Source organism: Vollenhovia emeryi, unplaced genomic scaffold (genome assembly GCF_000949405.1).
Source record: "Vollenhovia emeryi isolate VEMERY1.0 unplaced genomic scaffold, V.emery_V1.0 DF939124.1, whole genome shotgun sequence".
In the NCBI taxonomy this organism is placed as follows: domain Eukaryota; kingdom Metazoa; phylum Arthropoda; class Insecta; order Hymenoptera; family Formicidae; genus Vollenhovia; species Vollenhovia emeryi.
In genome coordinates this window covers 1,893,795-1,917,756 of record NW_011967242.1, presented here as the reverse complement: position 1 = coordinate 1,917,756, position 23,962 = coordinate 1,893,795, and the positions used below count along the sequence as shown (strand labels likewise).

General features: G+C 39.8%; 2 protein-coding genes across 9 annotated transcripts in view; both read right to left on the bottom strand.

Annotated features, from left to right (window-relative positions):
- LOC105569394 (parathyroid hormone/parathyroid hormone-related peptide receptor-like) overlaps window positions 1-9,062 on the bottom strand; it is a 59,101-nt gene extending 50,039 nt beyond the window's left edge. For 4 of the 7 annotated variants that reach the window (XM_012025829.1, XM_012025836.1, XM_012025837.1 and 1 more), the window contains exon 1: window positions 4,244-9,062. The gene's annotated coding sequence lies outside the window, so the exon portion shown is untranslated. The remainder of the gene's footprint in view (window positions 1-4,243) is intronic. The other 3 variants (XM_012025830.1, XM_012025833.1, XM_012025831.1) reach the window with 3 other exon arrangements.
- Window positions 9,063-9,368: 306 nt separating this feature from the next.
- Window positions 9,369-20,469, bottom strand: LOC105569392. Of its 2 annotated transcripts, XM_012025828.1 has the most exons (6): window positions 20,115-20,469; window positions 16,459-16,524; window positions 14,364-14,429; window positions 14,108-14,270; window positions 13,188-13,539; window positions 9,369-12,031 (listed from the first exon to the last, which is right to left on the bottom strand). In XM_012025828.1, the coding sequence occupies exons 1-6, from the start codon at window positions 20,263-20,265 to the stop codon at window positions 11,849-11,851; spliced, it is 981 nt and encodes a 326-aa protein (XP_011881218.1). In that variant the 5' UTR covers window positions 20,266-20,469; the 3' UTR covers window positions 9,369-11,848. The 2 variants fall into 2 exon arrangements, with proteins under 2 accessions (XP_011881218.1, XP_011881217.1); XM_012025827.1 differs by lacking the exon at window positions 16,459-16,524 and having other exon boundaries at window positions 20,115-20,463.
- Between the last annotated feature and the right edge of the window lie 3,493 nt (window positions 20,470-23,962).

Sequence of the window (23,962 nt, the reverse complement as noted above, 5' to 3'; positions counted from 1 at the left end):
GACGGGCAAAGTGCCACTCTTTTTGTCTTGTTTCGTCAATATTTCGAGCGCTCCGTTTGTACGAGAATGCACCCGAGGGTACACATAATTCCCCGGTCCCATCGGTGGCTCTCCCGTCTCTTAAAATCGACACTGGGATTGAAGGCTTGTCGCAGGGCGGAAGTGCGTCAATATTTTCCGTGCACTCGTGTCGCGGATCGATTCGTGCGGTGCCGTGAAAAAAATTCAAAGCGTCGCACGAACGTGCGTACCCGCGTAATTTAATCACGCGTTTGCGACTGGCAGACGGAACGCGACGTACATACGTGTGTGCGACGGGGAGGTGTGTGTGTGTGTGTGTGTGTCGCTTTATTGAGTTAGGACCTTGCCACCCGAGTAATGTAGCGGGATCGCATAATGGCGTCGGTGGAAAATATCGCGTTTGCCGATTAATGACGATTAATGGAAATTTCCCCCGGAGTATGTGCGGAGCAGAGCGTAATCTTCCGCACAATCATTTTTTCCTTTGCACGCCGGCTTTCGCGCGTTTATTGCAAACTGCAATTTATCAATGGCACAGCCTCGAGTGGCTCCCCTGCTCAAACTTCTCCTTGCCGCTTGTTTGTTTAATTGGCCTTTCTATTGCGCGAATAAACAAACCAAGTGTTACTGGGGCACTTAATTGGCGTATTGATTTTTTTTCCCGGCGATTAATTGAATCTTTCGGATCGAGTCCTTTTGATTTCGAGCTTTGTGCGAATCAAACGTCTCTTTCTCTTGTGAACATTTCCCCGTTCATTATCCGCATTACATGATGTAAATAAGCCGTAATTTTACCGCGGTAAAAAACTTTGAAAGCTCGGTGTCTCTGCTAATTTTTCTTTTCTTGATAACGGGAGAAATGCGTGGAAAAATTAATGATGGTAATAAAAACTGTTGTGTAATAATTAAACATAGAAAATTTGTTGCATACGTTGCGAAGTAATAGAGGAAAGTATATATTTTCCCCCGCACACTATGAACTTTAGTTCTCTTATAACAATCTAAAAGAAGACCTTTCACGGTTTATTCTTCCTTGCATACTTTAATTAACGTTCATGTAATATTAATTATGCACGTTCGAAGAATGATCGTACAGCCGTTGTTTTTATTTTATCGTCGTCAACTCGATTATGCTAACGTTGTATCGCCGACGGGAAAGAAAGATGGCCGGATGTTAAAGGTAATTGTTTCATTATTCTAGTATAATACGAGCGAATGAGTAAAATTGCAGCCGCGCTATAACATAATACGGTTGTGTACTGACATAAAGCCGTACCACACGCTCGGTGTAAAACGCTGAAAATCATTAACGACGATACTACGAAATGATCAGATACCATTTATTTATATCCGCTCGATCTGCCTGCCTTTCACAAATTTTTAAAGCCGAAAGCTCCGACGGCCGGTAGCAAAATCTGATCGAACTAGCCCGTCACCCCGCGAGGAGCGCCGGAACATCGTTTATAAATTAACAGCTTTTATTGGCGTGAGTGATCCGTCGTGCAATTTACTGATAGCAGACTTTCAATTCTCAGCGCTGATTAATTCAGTGCCGGTTACCGCGGTCGATCTTTTAAACGCTTTTTATAGCATCTCGCGATCGTTTTATTACGCCGGTCGTTGACTCGAACACGGACTCTTCATTTGCAAGGCTTCTCTTATAATTTAAGGCAAGGCTCGATTATTTTGATTCGTTAATTTGCTTTCTATTGCCGTCACTCGCGTACCGTCTCGTTCAGAAATGGAAACGTCGGTACAATTTTCGTGGGTTCGCGTGTATCTTCCCTTTCATCTTTTCTTGCGGAAATAGTTAAGATAACACGTGGCAGCGTAGATCACAGTTACCGCTTCAGATAATTGCGTTCTCAGATAAACCGTTCTTTACGAGCGTGCGATTGTACGACTGATTCCAAGTATTTACCTCCTTTGTCTATATATGAAATTGCTTTTATTTCCGATAAGATATCGCGATCTTCAAAACAAAACACGATCGATTGCATCGAGCCATTATTTGTACCAAGGTTTTTACTCGTCGGAAAGTTTTGACAGATTTCTTCCTCAATTTTTGATATCTTGAGCGAAGCGTAAGTGTCATAGAAATATTGTTCTCCGCGGGGCAAAAGTTTACCGAAGATAAAGCCAAATTGCGCGTATAACGCGTTGAACGTGCTTCTATCAAAATGAAAGAAAACGCGCATACGCCCATAAATTTGCAGATTGTTGATTAAGTTAGAGACGAAAAGAGCGAAACGTATAGTCGTTTAGATTACATGCAGCGATACGAGAAATTGGGTTAATAAGTTCAGTAAACAGGCAGTAATTAAAAAAAATAACAGCTGATAAAAATTGCTTGTGTGCAGGCTCTGTTCCTCTCGCTGTAATTAATATTCCTATGGCGATTTAAATTCCACTCTAGGCTTCTCGTCGCATTTACGCGAATGCGAGTAACAGCATCGGCAGTTACATCGAAGTTAACGTTAGTTAGGAAGAATTAATACCGGAATAAGCCGGGTGTTACGCGCACGGTTTTTCGCCCGTATCGTTATCGGTGTCCTGAATGATGATATAATCGTTCGACATATCCCGCGTGCACACACACAGCCGCGCAGAGTGGGTCAAATGAGCAAACGGCTCCGCCAAATCTCAGCTGTTTCTCGTAAGCTCCTTAGCGCCGGCTATTGTTTATCGCGTTTGCATTCGTCGCGATCACGCTGTCACAGGGAAGAACAATTCCGCGCCATCGAGTCTTCCACTTTAGCCGCGCAAGCTGTTTCGCGACTCTCTTTGCATTACTTCTCCCCGCACTTTGTTTCCCTTACCGTTTTCTCCGCGGCAATATATACCGTCTCCGTTGAAACGTGAAAAGGGTACGAAAATGCAGGTGAAATTTGTATTTTTAACTGCAGCCACGTTATTTCAGCGATCGAGCCACGTGTATATTTACACGTCGAAGATCGAGACGTAAGTTTATTGCGCGCTGGAAGATAAACACCGTTCAAGATGTTCCTTTTCGGATTATCGCCGCCGATATAAAATGAAAGTTGACCGTCGTGTTTATTCATAAGGCGCTTATGTTAATTACCGCGTAACTTCTCCCGGTGAACTGCGGGAAACGAGGAGGGAACGCGCAAATCCAAACTACTCATGTCCAAGAATTATAGCAATTTTTTTTGCGCTTCAGAAAATCGCGCTAGTTTTTTTGTTACACATATCAGAACAGCGGTTCGTCTGTTTGCAAGTACCATTACTTTTTTAATGGAATAATTAAATAATGATCGTAAAGTTAGAATTGGACGAAAGCTACAAAATTTGTTTCTTCAAATTTACCCTGAAACTCGTGTAATCGTGGGACGACGCGGCATTTTGAAGGATTTTATGAGAGTTTCTTTGAAACTTGGCCACACATTTCACTAGTAATTATACTTGGTACACGTTTTACTAATAAAATGTATGGTAAAATTAAAAAAAAGTTATAAAATTCTCCGAAATGCCGTGTCGTAAAGGATGAATTTGAAGAAAAAATTGTCTCCGTGTAGACGCGCGAAAGAATGTTACGTGTCTTCCCGTGACATAATCGAATGTCATCGCGGTAATTAGCCTAGCCGCGTAATTGCCGTGCTACGTCGAACGTAGTGAAAATCCACTTGAATGCGATTAGAAATGGAACTTATTTCGTTAAAACTTTGGACGTAACGCACGTTCGCCTGCATGAAACGAATTCGCGCAACACTCTGTGTTTAACTTAGCACGTGACAAAACCATAGCAACGAGCGCGAAAGGGGTAGCAATTTTTCTATATCGCCGATATCAGTCCGTATAAAGAAACGAAAGTGATGGTTATTTTCGATTGAGATTTCGATGAAAAATGATTATTAACGATTAACAGAATCGAGTCCCGCACAACTTTTGCGTACGTCGCTCCACATATATAGACCAGACGTTCTAACAACCGCGTTTATCTCTCACGCACGCAATAATGTAGAAACATATCGCTCGCTCCACTTGGACAAGCGGGATGAGAGCGATACGCTTGTACGTTTTAGGTATCGTCGGCTCGTATCGTCTTATTTTTATATCTCGCGACGGCAAAATCCGATCTGCACACTTTTCGTCATTCCGGAGAGCGCGCGCTCCCCAAGGCTAACCACGAGATACGCTAACTCGCTTAATCTACCACGCGAAGACACTCGCGAGGGAAACTGCTAAGTGCAAAGGTACTCACCGCGCGACGAGGCATCCTCGGAAGAGTCGCCGCCGCGTGCGTATCTCGTCTTATATTCGATTAATCTTTTGCCGCTCGTCCCGTCCACTTGACGCCGTCACGTTGACTCGCCCAATTTGCACGGATCCGTCGAGATTCTCGCGGCTAATTTGCGCAACGACTTGCCAACTGTCCGGCCGACGTCTCTTACTCGCGGCGAAAACAGCGGCCGGCTCGCGGAAGCTCACTTCGCCGCGTGTGATCTATCGTGAAAAACATCGTGACGCCCAATGTGCCGCGCTGATGATACACCTGTTTATATCACGATGATAAGCGACCATCTCTCCATAGCGCGCCGCGGATAATAGGAATTTAATTATCTGTCATCTGTCTCTCGTGGCGTCTTAGTTTCTCGAGGATTTATGCACTAACCCTTTGTTCTAAATTGAGATGGAATGTGATATCAACTTGAAGCTTGCCGCGTATACGTGGGGCATTTCGTTAACCCCGAGATACCAAGGAACTCGTCCGGGGAAACTCTACGTTTCTCTGTAATCTTTTTTTCTTTCGCCTGAATACATAATTTTACTTAATTTTAAAAGCAGAAAATGTCCTAAACACTGTTAAGAAAAATGCATTCTCGGTAAATAATTGTGTGGAATATTAACTGTGAGATAATACATTTTTCAATGAATAAATTTTCCGTATTTCTGTAAACCGTCTACGAGATTTCGCGCGCTCTTTCGCGTGCGGTCTCTTCAACGATTTGGAATAAATCTTTCCCGTTATATAAACTCCCCGACGAGCTCTTTGTATCCCGTCAGTACGGATCGCGTTAAATGTTAAATGTTACCTTTTGACTATCTACGATAGGTCTCGCGCGATAAAAATATATTGGCCACGTCACGAGACTTGGTAATTCTTGCAAGTAGGCACGCGATTATGTGTCCCGTATGAAAAATTCCGGACATCCCCCCGGCAGCTTTACATCGCGTGATATAACCGGGCACTTGTCGCTGCACATTGCGTCACGTAAATATCAATATTTTTATATCTGCCCTCGGAACTGATATCGCGTACGATACAAATCCTTATCGTCTATCATTTCCCGATCGAGCCTCGCGGTACCGCACGACCGACACAAAATAACCCTCGGCGTTGACACGAACGAATTTCAGGCGCCGAAAATTTTCAAATTGCTCCTCACGTTGGGATTTACGTCGCGCCCGCTCCGGTTCTTTCAAGTCTCGTTACGCGTAACACCTCGGTGCGTTTGCGATCGGACCGCCCGGAACTGTCCATGCATATCCGCGCGTCCGACATCGAGCGCCGTTTCAACGCGACTGCCTTCCTGAGATATACGTCTCTATATTGTCGGATCTTACGCATGTCCGTCCGATTTCCGATTCCCTCCACCCCCTCTTTCGCGCGCGCTCGCTCGCTCTCTCTCTCTTTCTTTCTCTTTCCCGCACGCGCGCACCCCCGTCATCGGCGCTCGTCCCGAGCTTTCCTCGTTGCACCTGCATACGCGTTTTGTGCGCCTGTCGGCTCGCGTGACTCCCCACCAACTGTTGCTTTCGAGGGTATATAAAGTGGCTAGAAGCCAGCCGCAAACTGTATTTCACCCTAACTCTCTTAAGCCGTAAAATAAAAGGGGAGAGCTAAATTTACATTTTCTTTTCAAAATACCCCGCGTGCATCTCTTTTATTCCTTAAAATACACCAAGTAGGAACAACTTGGTTTGCTCCGGTCAAATTGATGCACGAGATGTTACGAATGCTTTGTTTAAATCTAAATTGGCGACTCTTGTGAAGGTACACAGACTCAATAGTATTATAAACCGTTTAAAATGAGGAGCTTTTAGCAAATGAAGTATTTAAAGATTTGGATTTAAATTTCACTTTGATCTTTTTCTCATTTCAAACTTCCTTTTCAACGGGATTTCAATTTCAATTTTTTTTTACTTTAATGATTGAAAAGCTATAACGTATAATGACTACAGTTGCTATCTTTTTAAAAGAATTTTCTGTGTACGTCTTTTTTCCTCATTGCCTTTTCTCTTGTAAGCGATGTTGTTTTTTTTTTCAATTCGTGATGAATAATTGTGATGCACTCGGTAAACTTATTTAGAAGTTGCTGAATTCTAAGATATGTTTGCATAATAAAATCTCAAGTTTCCTTGCTGGGGCTTGTCAAGTTAAAAATTTAATAGAGCAAAGAAATTCGTGCAACTTTGTAATCTCAATTGATAGACTTCGGTCGATACGAAGCATCGGGCGTACTTTTATATTTCAACTCCGAATGAATGTGCCCCGTGAATTTTATTTCACACGGTCTGTTAAACAACGGACATAATTTCCGACACGCTTTATCACGAGTTTGTACTCCGCTATAGAAAGCAGATGGGATGACAAACACTTTTTGTCTGAACGACTACCGCGTCGTAAAAATCAATTACTGACGAAATAGCGATTCCACGTCTTAGTAAATATTACGCCTCGTATACAAAGCTCATATAATGGAAAACGTTTACTTTATACGTCGCAATATATACCCTACGGCGAGATGAGAACGAACGCAAAAGAAACAATGCCGGGCCAACAGCGGCTTTGCTTTTTCATTAAACGGCCGGTATCTTAAACGGGAATAATTAACAAGCTTAGCGTGCATGGGAGACTAGCGACAAATATCGTTTAATATTCCGAGTTTGCGGTCCGGTCCTCGCGAATGCGCGCGATCTATTGTTGAAACATTTGGCTGTGAAGCGTTGCCTGGATGAGAACTTGTGCATTGTTATCGAAAATTTACTTGCACCTACATTTTCCACGGTTTAAGTAATCGGTTTTGCCTACCTACGCGTTATTCGGTCCAATACGATTGATTACGGTGCTCGCGAATATCCGGTAGCTTCCTACGCCTTCTCGCGACTTCTCACGTATTATCGCCGAATCGAATTGTAATTGCGCGATCTTCTGAGATTATTGAATTTCATCACAACCAATAGGATCCTGTGGAATGAAAACTTCTCAATAGGTCACGCGAAAAAGTCCCATATTCTCCAACTGGTACGCAATAACGTCTTCCCGTCGTATGTCAGTAACGCGAAGAATTTTAGACTGTAAAAGCTCGCGCGTGTACGGACCCTCAACTTCTGGAGGAGCACGAATATTTATATTAATATAAATGTGCTCAAGTGGCAGTGCACGAACCTCTACATATTAAACTGGAACAAAACGAATATGGTAGTTTTCCTTGCTTACTCTCAGAAATTTTGTTTTTGTTAAAGACTTAGGGCAATTAAAATTTTCCATCTCGTACATGTTACAACAAGCTATGTAATTTTTTTGCTGTCTATAATTTGAAAATTAATTAAATTTATAATCGAATCAATCTGACATACAAAAATTAATTAAATTTATAACCGAATCAATCTGACAAGAGCAAATCACACACTCGTGATCTTTTCTCTACCCTGAGGAAAAAGTCTTTGAAAGTTTCACCGAAATTTTTCACGCGAATTATTTCACTGAAACGAACATTATATGCCGCAAATAAATTTTGCAAAGACTTTTTTCTCGGTGTAGAAAAAATGATCACGAGTGTTGTGATTTGTTCTTTAGCGTGAAATGGAAAGAAATTGATGCGAAATAGTATTTCTCTGCCAGGATAGGCACTTTGCAAAATTGAATGGCAGAGCTCACGCACGTGCGTGATCACAGACTGACGATAGTATCATGCGAATAGAGATTCAGCGGGGACGATAACACACTCTGATTAATCCCGTAGAAACATACTAATTTATCAATGGCTGTTACTTTTAGTATTCGACAAATATAGATCGGAGCATCTCATGATATACAATCTCTTATCGATTATCATATTAAAGAAAGCACCGAATTAATTAATGTGAATGCATCAAATGATTGGGATACAATGGTATATTTTTGTGCCTAAAAACGCAAAACGTTGCGTTTACGTAATTGTTGAAATTGGAGTAATATTCCGACACCGAAGTACCGGGATTTAAATTCTACATTTTTTAATTTGAAACTTTTGAAATATTATATCCAATAGATGTGATATTTGAAAAACATGAATCTTTATTTGTACATTAAGTAATTGACGAGTTGAAAGATCTCATCAGTTTTATTTTTAATCCGGCGTGATCTCACTTTCCGATATCGAAAACCTCAAGAGCCTCGTATATTTGTATTTCCGTGGAATTTAGAAAGATTTTAAATGCGATGCACTGCAAATCCGCTGATTCACGGATGCTTAAAGATAATTGTTTGTCTTCGCGCCTCGGTTAAACAAACGATAGTCGGTAGCCCGAGATAAGCTGTTATCGATAATCGATGAGCATCTCGATGGGTGTAACGTAGGGATGAAGTCTGTATACTTCCTGACGATCACGTATTTGTGGCACGAGTTATTAGCCCTCCGGCAGGGGATTGAAATTTTCATCGATACCGATCGCAGGCTAGATCGCCCTTTGAACCGCGTTGGTATAAAATTTCTTCATTGATAGTCAACACAGAAATTAATTGATTTTGCAGCTTAATGGATGTTACTCCGTACTGCGTAAAATATATACAACTCCATATAAATTAGTGGCAAATATATATGTACACGTATATGTTGGAATATTTAGAGGAGTTAAATGTGTAATTTCGACTCAATAATTCTAAACCTATGGGATTCGAGTAATTTATCACAGTAATATAGGAATCGTACCGAAACGATAATTAGAATATGGAAAACATTGAAACGAATTTCTTTCTATTTCACGTTTAATACAGAAGCAAATAAATTAAATAACAATATTTAGACACTAATACCCTGTCACGGCTCTTAGTCCTTTATTCCCTTAAATTTGTGTTTATCACATTTGAGCCATACGAATTTTAATTAAATAATAAATTTCTTATTAGAGAAAGAGAGATAAAAGATTATCTGTAAATATCGTTTTAATTAAATTTGTAATTATTTTTTATTCCTCAATTTCGACCGTATATTTGTTTATTTATTTCATTTGTCAGTCTGTTATGAAGCTGACGCAAATAATGACGTGATTGTCTTCAATCCGGGATGAATCTTGTTTAATTAAACATTTCGCGTAAAAAAATGATTACCCTGCAACCACAATATTGATAAAACCATATGGCAGCTTTAATTTTTCATTTATCGTTGATGAACTTATTGAAAAACATTGGACGTGCAGTTAACATCGTAAAATAGTATGCAAATAATAAAATTGGTGACTCTCAAAATTGAGAATCTTTTTTGTAATCTATTTAAAAGCATCTGATAGCCGCAAGTGATGGAGGATGATTGATTATAAACGACCGTGCCGTAATAATGAATACTACCAGATTGCTCTTAAAAATATACGAAAGATATTATCTAAAGATTGCAAAAAAATTTATCAAATGAAAACTTGACGCGCAGATTTGCGCGCGCGCGATTCTGATTTATCATAAAATTTTTAACATCAATAATAGACGAGATATCATCGGTTATATCTTGTCATTGAAAATTGGGCTTTAAATTATCTTAAACGACCACTTTGGATTTCCGTTTGACAGTCTAATATAAATTATTTTGCACTTTTGCTGGATAAAAAAGCGCACACCGGGAAAATCAATTATTTCTTTAATTAATTCGTTGCACGTAGAAACGATTAATTGTAAAATTGTTGCTGCGTCAAAGTTTCACGAGTGTGATACGCACACAAAATCGTAACACCATAAATATTTAAGAAATTTTCTAATAATCTTAATAATCTTAATCGGTAAATGATGTGGTTGCATTTACACGATGCACACATTATCACTAAATTATCTTATAACAGTTAACAAAACTTCAACATTAATTCTACTATCATACAGAATGCTCTCTCATTATAATCCTGACCGACATTTATGGCGCATACTGCGTTTAGCATAATTGTGTATGGTATAATAATTAACTTAATAGTATACGATGTTCCGGCAAATTATATACGTGTCAGTACGTGTTATACTTTGTACTTTGTACACAGAAATGTTAAGTGGAATTACAAACGGAAAGCTAAAGTAAAAATTAGCTATCACGTGCTACTCATTGTATACTAACTTTTTTTTTTAATTAAGAATGAAAGAATTAATTTATTCTGAAGACTTTTCGGATATGTTTGACATTACTTCAGATTGGTTCGTTTCAATCGCTTTATGCAAGCAACGTGTAAATTTATAAATTAGTTTTTTTATGCAATATAACTAATCATTTTACGTTACGATATATTTTCTCTTTGGTCATTATAAATTGCAAACAGAGCGTAATATTTAAGTAGAAACTGTCATACATAGTGCTTTCAAATCTATAAAATTTTGTGCAATTAACCGCCTTCACACACATTAATTCTAGACAAATTATATATGTTCTGTGTTTGGAATTCTTACGGAAGTATTCGCAGTTGTAATCGCTAAGAAAATTCTATAAATTATTATACATAGTTATGGATATCTAGCGTCAACAATTAATTATTATGTTATAAATTATTTTTTTAAATTAAATTATTACTATATTTATCTGTACGAAAAGAAATAACGCGACAAGCGCACGAAGCCAGTAGTGTTTTTTTTTTGGTTAAATTTTGGCTTGTTCGGCTTTCGAAGTGTTAAAAAATCTTTAGTAGCATACGGCAACTAATGAAAATTGATGCACGATGTATGGCACACGCTAATAGGTTTTAGTGCCTCACCCTGTATAACAGTTTCGAAAAAAAAAAAATAGCGAGCCATTTTGCTGATAGTTTTCTCATCACCGAAACCACCTCTCATGGTCCCACCTCGTTCATCATTGATCAACGACACCTAGGTCGATTTCGCAATGTTGAAGATTTGACGCCATCGCCATTCAAGGCTGTAATACTTTCGCCCGCCTTTATCAGCGGATTAGAGATGCGCCGGGATTCATCGGGCGATTCGATGAATTAAACATTTCACCGATGCACTCGCGACGGATGATGAGAAACCTTACGATGTCTCCGTACGGAATTACGTTACGGAATTTCCAAGCGGATGCTAACGAGATAGGTTACCGTATAGTTGAATCATATAAATCGCCTACATACGAATTACCGCGTAATTCTTCATTATTTAATGAGCAGCGCGTATCCAACATAAAAATTTTCAATATATTCGAGCGAATTGATTGAATTACTCCGGGGAAGGATTTTCGGAAATAATTAATTTAACGTAGCTCAAGAGAGAAAGGAATGGAAAAAAAGAATTAATAACTCGCATTGTCGCGTATAAAACAATTTCTCCTCGGCAAGACAATGAATGGTAGAAAGTGAGCATCAGGCAAGGTAGTCTAAGACCTTTGAATGGTCAATACGTATTACGTAATACAAGACTGGCTTTAAAGTCAACCTGACTTGTCGCATTTTATTATCGCCGCGAGTATTGTTCGTTGCATTGCGACGTAGTGCATTGTACTTGGGTTGCAATCGATTCCTTGCACCCTGAATGAAGGGAACACTCGGGCATTGTCATGCACATTAAGCTCGTATCGTTGCGCTCGTAATTGCGCGACCCGATAATTGGGCGGTGCACTTCGGTTACATTTTCATGAGCGTCTCCTCAGGGTAACAGTAAGTGCGTGATATCTCCGAACTCGTACTCTCCCAGGAGAACGTGAAACAGGTCCCTCATAGTCAAATGATGAATTGTCTCGTTCACGTGGCTTGATACATAATCCTGAATTGGGGGCAATATGTCCGGTTTAATGATGTCCATTGCTTCTGGTGTTAAATCTTCAAAGACCTGCAAACAGATAGCTCGATTTTACGATCGAAATACACGTTGTATTTAACCCGTACGAAAATCACCGTGTAGTGATTTAATTCTGCCAGAACTTTACATCAGAGTATCGATTTTAATTGCTGTTTAAACGGGAATTTAAGCGTTAAAGGCAGTTTTGTTACAAATAAAATAGTTGTAATTTTTCACCTGTCGGATAAATTGTTTCATATTTCCAATGCATATCGGTAATCTGTGCAATCATTGCAATTATTATAATCAATTGGCGACACGTGTTCAAATCGACAATTGCGCAGTCTGCGTGGCTGCCGAGGTGAAACACGAACGAATCGAACGAGCGATTAATATTCGGCAGGCGACATGGAATTTCGGTTTCAATGGCCGGATAAACGCGACCTCGCCCTACTGATGTTGCGTGTATCGCGAATAAAGTCGGATATTGGAACGGTCGTAAAACGCTTCTTATGATAAATATCGCCCCGTGAGAGCGCAAGAGGCAAGGGGCAACTGATCGTAAAATGAACTATTCTGTGAAATGGCTGCGATTTGTAAAAATATGACTAACAATGAGTCCCTACGGATTGTCATGTAAAGTCGCGGAGTCGTCTTTACGACAGACAGGCATTGTGAAGGATAAAAATGAATTTTATTTCTTTTAGTTGAAAGGCAATTTTTCGCATCCAGTTTCACGTAGATTTTATCAAAGCGTATGAAATTCTGTTTGAATATTTAAAAGATTTTCTCGATAAAAAAATATTGAGAGTGCGAATAACCGTTCACTACTAAATGACTGTGACATTATTTTTTTTTAATTATTTCTCCGATTACATAAATTTTACTGTGGCCACATAAATTGGTATATTTTTTCAAGATTATAACATGATAAGAATGATCTGCGATTGTTGGCTAGTTAAAATTTAAATCAGACATCGAGGCAAGTAATTTTCGTTATCTTTTGGTATTCTACTTTCATCACAAATTATAAATAGTACACTTTGGTCATAAAGACAGCGATACCCCGATCAAACTTTACGCAATATTTAAATATTAAATATGCGAAACACTATTTTCATTCGCAAGTTAAATAAAGATTTCTTAATCGGTCTGTTTAAATACGCAAAGGCACGTTTAAAGAACAAAATATGCCCATTAGTTTTACCTGGCTCATAATTTGTCCGATCTCCTCGCCACCCATAAAGTTCTCCAGGCGCATCTTGATGTCACGCAACGAGAAGTCGAGGTCGAATCTCTTCAAGTACATTCCTCTGGCGTAGCCTAGTACGGTGTTCACGTAAACGCGGAAGTCGCGTACGGTTGTTTGGAAAGAACCCGCACCGTTTAGCTTGTACGCACCTCCTAGTATCCCGGAAATGTTGTAACGACCCGACGCGTAAATCTCAGGAATGGAGATGTTGATGGTGATCGTAGGGCCGATTAGCGATAACTTGGCTCGATCGATTAAGAAAGTCGATAGATTTCTCATTTCCAGGTCCTCGATAACTAAGAATATTCTGAGGAACAGATTTACAATGACATTTTACGCACGTCTTGTTTGCGGAAGTTTTAACACGTTGCGATTCCGACAATCGATGTCGTTCGCGGCTACACGTAGGTGCAAATAAGTTTTAAATGTTGAAACGATACTTCCTAGAAGATATTGTTTACGCGCGATAAAATTAAAATTAAAATGCACAACGAGAGAGATCAATTATCAAAACTTGCGTTTGATTCTCGACGATACTAACGAGTGAATAAGGAGCCTTGTGCCAACTCTCTTAATAAAATTTCGATTCAGTGACGTTTATAATATTAGCGATTAATTAATAGTACAAATTTTGTTTATTTTGTGTATACCGCGCTCTCTCTAACATTATATGTCGAGGCTTTTTCGTTATATCAAACTTGTCATAATCTTTGGTATCCAGTCAGTATACGCTGGGAATCGCTGATGCCTTTCCATATGAATTTAAGCACAGGTAGAACACGTATGCATTTTCCATGTACGTGTCGATACGTGCACAAATTCATGTGGGAAGGCATCAGTGATTCCTAGTGTACATTATCTATCTATCGACTCACTTTCCGAGTTCAGGATTATCCGTGTCGATGTCGATCTCGTCAAGTGTGAAAGGCTCGAGCGGAGGAATACCCAGCTCCGGGATACCATTGCGCATCCGAGTGCGGAATTTCTCTAGGAATCTTTTCAGCTTGAACTCGAGACCCCTTGAGGCTGCATTATCAACTGCACAATTGGACGATTAGTAACTAATAACAGGTCGCATTATCATAAACCAACGACTAAAAATATATAAAACTGAATTTACGTAACACTCACTGTAGCCGGTCGTCACCCTGGTAGCGTTGAGCAATAAATTTCTCGGCGTCTCCACCGCGCTGGTTACTACAATCAGAAGACGGAAAGTGTCTCTGTTTATTTGTATTCCCGTTAATCCTGTTTATCTTATTGCGCCTGCTTGTTATTGCCGCCGCTTAGGTATTAACTCTTTCAATGCCGCGAAGGCCGAGCTTCCTGTATGTTGTATCATTTCCGTTTTGTTACACATAATTACACGCAAAATTACGTATTCCGTGAAATGACGAGCTTTATTTAATCTCACGCTGAGCGAGTAATAGAAAATAAATTAATATATTAATGCATATTCTGCGGGGCTTCAATTTAACGATGCAGCTAATGCGCGTTTAGAACACATAGCGCATAAACTGAAACAATTTTATTAATTTTGTGGGAAAATACGTTACTACTTTCTTCCGAGAGAAATTAATTTGAGGGGGGAGGGGGGAGAATAGTGAGAACAAAAAAAATATTTCATACGAGTATTTGTGGAAAACATATTTATTGTCGAAATATAAAAATTATTTGCATGCTTCTGAAAGCCATGGAAATTCGTATTTTAGATTGTGTGATACATTACAGTCACGAAAAGGAATAGAATTGCCGAGAAATGTTCAATCAAAGCACACAGGTCTCTCAGCATTGAAAGATCGAAGATAGAAGCACGGAAATAGTCTCGAGCGCAACATAATGAGACCGTTAATTAATCAGCACTGCGATGATTTTCTGAGCGTAATCTTCTCGGTCTTTGATATACACATTTGCATTTAAATAGAATATCGTGGTACGTTAGGAGACTTTTCAATTTCCTCCGCGAGTTCATTGAAACATTTATTATATTGTTGTTTGCCTTTAACATTCTGCACGTTGGCGATATATTATCGAAAAGATTTAAAGTAAGTATCACGAGTTACAATGTCATTAATTCAAATTACATTGCTACTTTTTTTAATCTCGTAACTAGCGATTCGTGCGTCACAGATTAAGATAACATTGCGGTTGTTTTCCATCGTGGAAAGAACGTCCGTCAATTATCCCGAGTGCCAATATACATATATTTTCGCACATAGTTTTTCAAATTCAATAGACAAATACAAGTTATATAATCGTAAATTATCTGGTATTTAGATCCGCGAGTTGATAGTTTTCAGCTTTTCTCGTTAGCGATCCTGTCAAGGTTGATAAGTAAGCGCGTAATGCACAACTTGACCGTGATTATTTTGGAGTGCTATAAACGAAGCGACTCGATATCGTTTACTCAAAAAGGAATTAAGAAGCGATCTGGGTCACGAGCTTCTGTAACGCAATTACAAACGTATCGCTTCTTAATAAAGAGCAATGCAATCCCTTCTCAATCAAAAGCGCCGCGTCGCGTCGCGTTATTACAGATCGAATTACTGTGTTACTGTATTTCTCTGCTAAACGTCTGCATATTTGCATCTCTGAGCTTGTCGACTCCATGCGCGCTCGAGAGTTACGCTAGCGCGAATTACGTTCTTCAACGCTTTGCGGAAATAATATTAGCCGCTAACCTTTCAGCATGGTCTCGTGTACGTTGCAATCTCTCGAGATTGAATATTACAAAATAATAAATAATATTCAAGTTAATTCTCCATTGCTTTGGCAGAAAAATATTCCAAAAATATATCACAAAATGTTATACATAATTTTTTTTTCATTAACGCTGTAGGAATCAAGACTTGTCTAATTTTTCTTTCGAAAAATCTGGATTAAATCTAAGAGATATATTTGGCAGTATATAAAAAAAATGGATTTCTTCCTGGTTAAGCCCGTTGTATAATTCACGTAACAATGTGATAAATTAATAATTGCCAGTAGTAACATATTAAGGAGACAAAGAACTATTGAAGTATCGTAGTCCTTTAAGGCTGTCAAACAAAAGCGTATAGATATCAAAATTATTTCTCTTATAAACAGCTGTATGCATAAGCATTTGCAAATTTTGATAAGCTGTCCTTTCTTGCTTTTCTGTTTGAAAGCTGCGATGAAGCCATACTAAGCGTAAAGAGGATGCATAAGCCTTTGAATAAACATTGCAATTTATGCGAACACATACTGTAGTCCGCGGCAGTGTCCGTAACGCGATGCAATAGTTCTTTTTGCCGGTGCACGATTCCTGTTACTGTAACAAACGATTACAAGTCAACGAGGCATTCTACCAAGACAGAACCGATTAATCAGTGATTAAAACCATAATTAAACGCTTTATGCAGTAATTATTACTAAGAGATTAATAATTATCATATGATGCAATAATTAGTAACTTCGCGCAACGCAGTGTATAAATTATTAAATTTTTGAGGTAAAGTTAATCCACAACAAATAATGTACGCATGTTTGTGTTAAGGATGTTGCAAAAGATTTTGTTATAATTAGATCTTTTAATAAGAGCAGAATCTCTCGGAAAGTGAGACGCGCGGTCCATAATTTCCTTTCAAATCCCCGATGCATCATTAACGCAACTATAAGTTACGTCATCCGGTGTCGTATACGAATGATATTTAAAATGTGTCTTATACACCTTGCGCTTCTCACGATCGCGCTTTTCTCGATTCTTTTCCCACATCCAGGGATAGATTGCATTGTAGATGACGCGAATGCTCTTACTTTGATATTAATGCCTATCACGCAACATAGAGGATGTTCGCCAGCTCCGTGCACGTTGCATTTGGCAATCAACCCTCAAGGCGCCTTTATTCGCACGCGTTAATTAAACCGTTTGTCGGCGGAGCGCTGATTGCGGATGCGAAGATCGACCATCGCGAATCCGAGAATCGGCCTTCTGGTCGAGACCCGCTAAATGTACCCGGCAGTTCTGATATGGTAATTAAATGATTAATGGAATTTCAAGCGAGGGTTTTGTTTTGCCGTAACAAAGGAATTTTAGCACGGGGCTCGGCTTCCCGATTCGAGAACTCCATGTTAAACGCACGTATCCCGCGGTATGATAATTAAATGATTAATCGAATTTCAAGCAGGGATTTCGTTCTATCGTAACAACAAAGGAGGCTCTAACACGCCATTTACCGGCAGCTAACAATAGCGCATTACGTGAAGTATTGATAAAAAGTAGTTCTCGAATAAAGTGATTGCGCTCTCGCCGGATTCGTCCGGATCTAATGGAACGTGAAAAGTTTCAACGGTTTTTTGCGGTTTAACAGTTACAATCCGTTACGTTTGATTTGCTACGCTCAGACGCGCTTTGATCGATGTATTAGCGTTCCGTGTAAAAATGGCGCGTTTCATTTTTTAGTTTCGTTTTTAACGCGCTTACGCGACAATGCACCAGACGGTAGCGATGATTTTAGTTATCGTTCTATTATTGCCCAGCTTCGTTATGTAAGTGACACGTGCTGTTGACGATCAATAAAATATTTTAATTCGGCATCAAGTGCTTAATAATATCAAGTTTGTAACGTGGTTCAAGAACAAATTGGAAGAAAACGTGCAGATTATGTTTCACGTATGTATATAAATCCGCAACGGATATTGAAGAGTACGTTACTCATTTTAAAGATAACTACGGATAGATTGCTATGGGTAAAAGTTCTCTCGAGTGAGGTGTCACAAAAAGATAACGGAATTATTATGCGATCACAGCTTCTTCTCGTATTCCCGCGAATAGAAGCTAACGCAGATTAACTACGCAACATGCTCGTGTAATCTCTGTAATTACGAATTCTGCGCGGCGATGTGCAAAACAGCCGCATCTGCGATGTGACTAACGTCGACGTTAACGAATAAAGAGTGCCTTTCGTCAACCTTATACGTTGCAGAAGTCCCACGCTATTAGCAGAGATTCTTATTCCGTATGCATTATACAGCATGCAAAATATTCCACGCTATACAACGAATCTGAATCATCGTTGCTGCTTGAGTGAATAAACATGCTAACACGTTTACTTTTCAATATCAGCAGTTCGTAACGAAACAATGATATTCTTTGAGTTTTTCCGATAGCCCTGTCGATTTCAAATATGGATTAATCCGCGAATATGATTTATCTACATTGAAATAATTCCTCGGTGTATTTCTTCTGTATTTTCAATTAATCGAACTTAATTTCACCCGCTTGAGATTGCAAGATTCGTTGTTAGGGGTAATAAATTTGTCGCGTGAAATAATGATTTTATTTTGTACCTGCGAATAATTTTGCATCAATAACGACCGTAATTTATCACCACCGACACGAATTCGACACGACAGTCCGAATAGAGGGAGTTTATCTACGTTTGAACTAATTACATAATATCGTAGTGTCATCTCGAACGTTTACGGAAACAACGTACAGCTATCGCGAATACCTTTATCCTATCGTTCTGGCCTGGATGCGTTTGTTAACGCAATTTGCATTTTTACAAAGACACGTTAGTACGAAGCATTTATCATTTCGCACGAGACGTATGCATGAATTATTATCTAAGAGGTCAATCGAATTGGAATAATGTATAACTATAATCTATTTTGCATCCGATTAAAAATTTGGGTCATCGCGCGCCACAATAAATTTCGCATTAATTTATGCAAACTATTTATGCAAATTGGCCGGCGTGTTAGCTGCGACATTTACGAAACTCGTGCGGCTTACGCGATTCCGATTCAGAAGTTATTTAAATGGTATGACGATTCAGAGATTACCTTTATGTCGTACTTCCATCAATCAAACACTTTCATGCCGCCGCACGGCGAGGAAAGGCCTTTCCAGAGCTCTCTAATATCGTTATCTAACATCTGCCTACTTAAACTTTCCATCCATCGCCTCATCCTTAATTGATACCGTTGTATCGCTGTATTTACGTTTTCACTTTCATTGGACGCTCCGGCGATACAAGTATCGTTAATATGTTTCAGTAGATCATCGCGTTTATTACGATATCGAAATCTAAATTCCAATGCCGTTCTAACCCAATTGTCTAATGTTGACAATTTAAACCGCTGGATTGCAGGATGTTTAAATTTTGTATCCGAACGAGATGCAATTTCGAATTAATCGCTTGTCGATTGGCACGATTAAATGAACCAAGTCGACGTCGCTTCGACGACAATTACGAAACCATCGAAGCAAACTTCTCTCATCATCAAAGTAAATAGGTAATCCTTATTACATCTTGCGTCGGATCATCAATTTAAGTTACGCACGACATAAAATTACCAAGATATCAAGCTGCTTGACAAATTCCAAATTAAATTTTGCAAAGTTATAATATTTTGTAGTTGTTGCATCAAATCGTACACATAATTTCTATAATTGTATAAACACGCATAGTGTGTAATCGCGTAAATTAATTATTAATGCCCGTAATATTTATCACACCAACGTTAATTCCTGATACGAATTACATTCATTAGGATTGACCAATGTATGTTTTATTTAAATATATCTAGATTTTTATCGCACGACTGTGTGTCGTGAAAGAACGAGTTAATCTATTAAAAGCAGGCAGTTTCGAACAAATTAAGTTTAAATACAAATTTTCATTATCGGAGCTACGAGACCATAATCCACTTTTTACGTTGCTTCTACCTCAGTTATTATCATCACTTAACAAATTTAGTTGGTACAGAGATAAAAACTGATAGCCGATCCTTAAAAAAACTGTTAATTTCAATATTTTCTGAACGTCTGCTAATACTTGTGTGGACGCATGAAACGCTCTAAAAGTAAATGAAACTTGGCGATATCGAGAGACTGACATCGCGAGATCGACTTACGGAAATTGGTTGCGGTATTCGCGACGGTGCCGATTCCATCGAGCAGGATGGAGGGCAAGGGCTCGACCGGCGACGCGTGCACCATCGCCACCCCGACGACGAGGGCGATGCGCATCATCGTCGGTACTTGGCTCGTTACGCGGCACCTCATCGCTCGCGTGTGACAGCTTTCGTAGATAAGATCGCCGCGGAAAACGCGGAAAAAGAGGCCGATCGACCCGCTCTCGTGGGAGCAGGAAGGCTGACTGACAAGATGAAAAACCGTCGTTGCGCCGGTAGCGGTTTGCTACTGCACGGGTCTCACCGCCGCTCCTGCTTGTACACGCGTGCCACGTGCTTGTGTGTAGAAGTGCGAGCGTGCCCAGCGAAAGTGAGCGCCCGTGCACGCATCGCGGGCGAGCCCGCGCCGTCCGCATCGCGGTTTACACGCTCGGTGCGGCGTCACGCGCCGAAATGAACTCCGGACGATCGCTCCGAGCAGGACTGCTATTGTACAATCGCGGTAGCCTTCAGAATTTTTCGAGTTTCACGCGAATGCCAGCGGAATTCTTTGAACTGCGCACCTTATTTACAAACGAACGTGATATTTGTTGTAAAGTATAGAATATTCGCACGCGCTCAAATCCTTTGCGGTCGTTTAAAAAGTTTTTATCTGCCGGACAAGCAACGTACACGCGATGTCTTTAACAAAGACGGACAGACGTCGATAGTTTTAAATATCTACGGAGAGCCACGTGATTCCTTCATGATTCAATCTGGCTTTATCAATTAGCTGGAACACAAGAAGAAACTTGACCGAATGACGCAACTTTCAGCCTTGTATTATTACAAAATTGATGACCGGTTTCGCTGAGAGATAGAGTAAAAAAGAGATGGTAGATCAGTTGAACCGAGACTAAAGTTGACCAACGTCGGTGAAATCAGCCGCATGTCGCATAAGTGATTTTCTTACGGTCACCACTCAGCGTATACTTATCTGAATAAAATGCTTTTCCTGCTCTCACAAGCGCACGCCTCCACGCGATGTGAATTATCCTGCGGCGTACGTGAATAGGAATCTATTATTAGTGCGCTCACGTGTTACAGATTCCAAGGATCACGCCAATTCGATTCTCGTCTTATATGTGCGTACACAGGGTGTCCCGCAACCGTCACACGATACCCTAATTGCATATTGTGGAGATTAATTAAAGTCGAAAGTTAACCGATACGAATACGTCGAGATCGCGATAGTTTTTGCGCAAACTGATCGACGCCGGTCATCTCACAATCAGTATAGCACGAACCTATAATCCGCGCATATCTGTGCGACGATTTGTCGCTGCTTATTAATTTATGCAACACAGTTATACAGTACCGGCCAAAATTATATCACCCTTCGATTTTTTGAGCAGCACGAATGGAACGTTGGAAAATCGTGGCGTGTTTTGTCAAATTTCACTACCGTCCATGCGCAAGACAGCTGTTATCAGGTGTCTACTGTAGAATTTTAAGCACATTCGAGTGCACTTTGACGGAAGATATGCTCAGAAAACGCAGAGGCGAGTGGGGAAAACCGCTGAGGGCATTGTGGTGTACAGATTTGCGGTATTACTGGGCATTACTGGGCATTAGTTTGGGTATTAGGCCTTGCTGGGGCATTACATATAAAGATGGAATAAGATAAAGTAGGATAATGAGATGAAGTAATGCCCACTGGGCATTAATGGGCATTGGTGTACAAGAGTTTCGTCAGCGGTTTCCCCCTCGCACAAAGGTGATATAATTTTGGCCGGTACTGTACTCACTACTCAGCTGATTTCGTCTTTTACTTTTTTTCCGCACAAGTATTACATACTACCGCAAAAAGCTGATACGAAGTTGACTAATAGCAAAGTTTGATGATTACATATTTGTATTTAATCTTTTTCTTTAAATACGGTATTAATTAATTCTTGTTAAACGGAGTAACGATTTATATTTTTATTTAAAAAAAAGAAGAATAAAATAACTTGGTGTGCAAAGCTCACCTTTGATAATCTGTAATTTGCCGCAGATTTTAGGGATAAAATTATATACACATTTTTATGTGCTGTATATAATATAAATTTTATATACACTTTTACGTCAATTTTGATTTCGCAATATTTTCTCGTAACACGCGAACACCTACAAAACGGTAAATAGAATCCTGAATTTCGGCGCGAATTGTAAGTCGTCCAAAATGCATATTTAATAATGCGTGAGCGTCGTTGCGTGCATTGAAATTCGCAGCGCGTTTGTCGAACTAGAATTCAATGTACAATAATCTCTCTAAGTTTGCGAAACGTTCGAATTATACCGGGCGAAACCGAGTCCGCAAAACGACGCGTGAAACACGCTATGATGCACAATGTCATTCACCTAAATTAATGTGCAACATAAAGGAGTGAATATTCAATAAACATTTTCATAGCGCGCCGAATATTTGGCGGCGATTGTATAAATTGGCTTTAAAACGCGCGGCCAATGCTGCGTGTTGCAAGCGTATTGCGTATACGTTCTCTTTTGTGTTGTGACTCGGCGCGAGCTCGAGCGCGTAGGAGGTCGTCCGGGCAGCCGCGTTATCATTCGCGCTGCCAGACTCGAGCCGGCAGGTAGTGCGCCACACCGATAGATATGAGAGAACGCGATCATTTCCCATGAACAATTATCAATTATCAAGCCACGCGACTGACTAGCTCTTACGATTCGCGAATCGAAGCAACGGCTAGTTACCGAGGCATGTGTATTCCGCGCGATTTATCCCTTTGAAGTACATAAGCGGCAGGGAGGGACAGTAATTATCGTTGCGTCATTTACGATAGTTATCTCTTTAATTCCGCGCGCGCGTCTCGCGCGACTCCGCTATTTTTGTTTTCAGCGATTCGGCCCGCTCGTAATTCATCCACTATTTTGGAAAATTGGAAGCGCGCGGAGTGATACGGGCGTAGCCGAATCGACCGATTGAAATAAGGGAAAGCCGTGACGCATCGGCCGTTCGTTAATAATAATGACCCGTATGTTTCGTGGGATTTACGCGTGTAAAATATATTGCGCGTGCACTATTGGACTTCGATTACACATTTTCGGACATCGCTTAATTGGCCATCGACGCGACTTTATTTATCGCTCGGTATATCAGATTGTATAGTTGTCAGTGCCACTTTCGTATACGTATATCGCTTATTTGTTAAAACACTCCGCCGATTAAGATTTGTTTAATACGCGAATGTGCGGGACGTCGCGAATTTGGTACAGGTTGCAATTTTTTTTAAGCGATCGTACCTTTCTCACATTAATTTTCTTTCGTTACGTAATAAAGTGCGCGTTGCGATGTAATTAACATCGTACATGCTGCGCGATACTCTTGATCAGATTCAATAAGTGGCGATTGCAATTAACCGTGTTTTCACAAGTCCTGTGTGCGAGTGCAATGAACCTGAGAGGGGGAGGCCCGGGAGGAGGCACCGGGCAACGGCGGAGCAATCATTAAGTATAGTTCGTCGACGCGTTTTTTTTATTTTTATTTTTGGGTCACTGCTATAATCCGAATTCTACATTTATGTGCTTACGATTCAATATATCAAATACGCTGCCGCGTGTCGTACCGGTGAGTTTTTAATTACTTTGTGTTTCAGTAACGGATCTGTGAAAAAAAAAATTAAATTCTATTAAATTAATAAGATAAAAATATCAAAGTTACAGCATCTCATAGACTTGTTATTTAAAAATGGATTGTAGGCTACGGATTAGAATGAACATTTCTCACAAAGATTTTACATTTGCACAATGAGTGCGTACATAATACTAAAGTTAAATTTGTTATGACAATTACATATTACTGATAT

Coding starts and splice junctions, on each gene's coding strand:
- LOC105569392 (XM_012025828.1), bottom strand. CDS start 20,265: ATGAGGTGCCGCGTAACGAGCCAAGTACCGACGATGATGCGCATCGCC. Junction 16,525..20,114: donor GAATACCGCAACCAATTTCC/GTAAGTCGATCT, acceptor CGTTTGTTACAG/TAACAGGAATCGTGCACCGG. Junction 14,271..14,363: donor CAGGGTGACGACCGGCTACA/GTGAGTGTTACG, acceptor CCAATTGTGCAG/TTGATAATGCAGCCTCAAGG.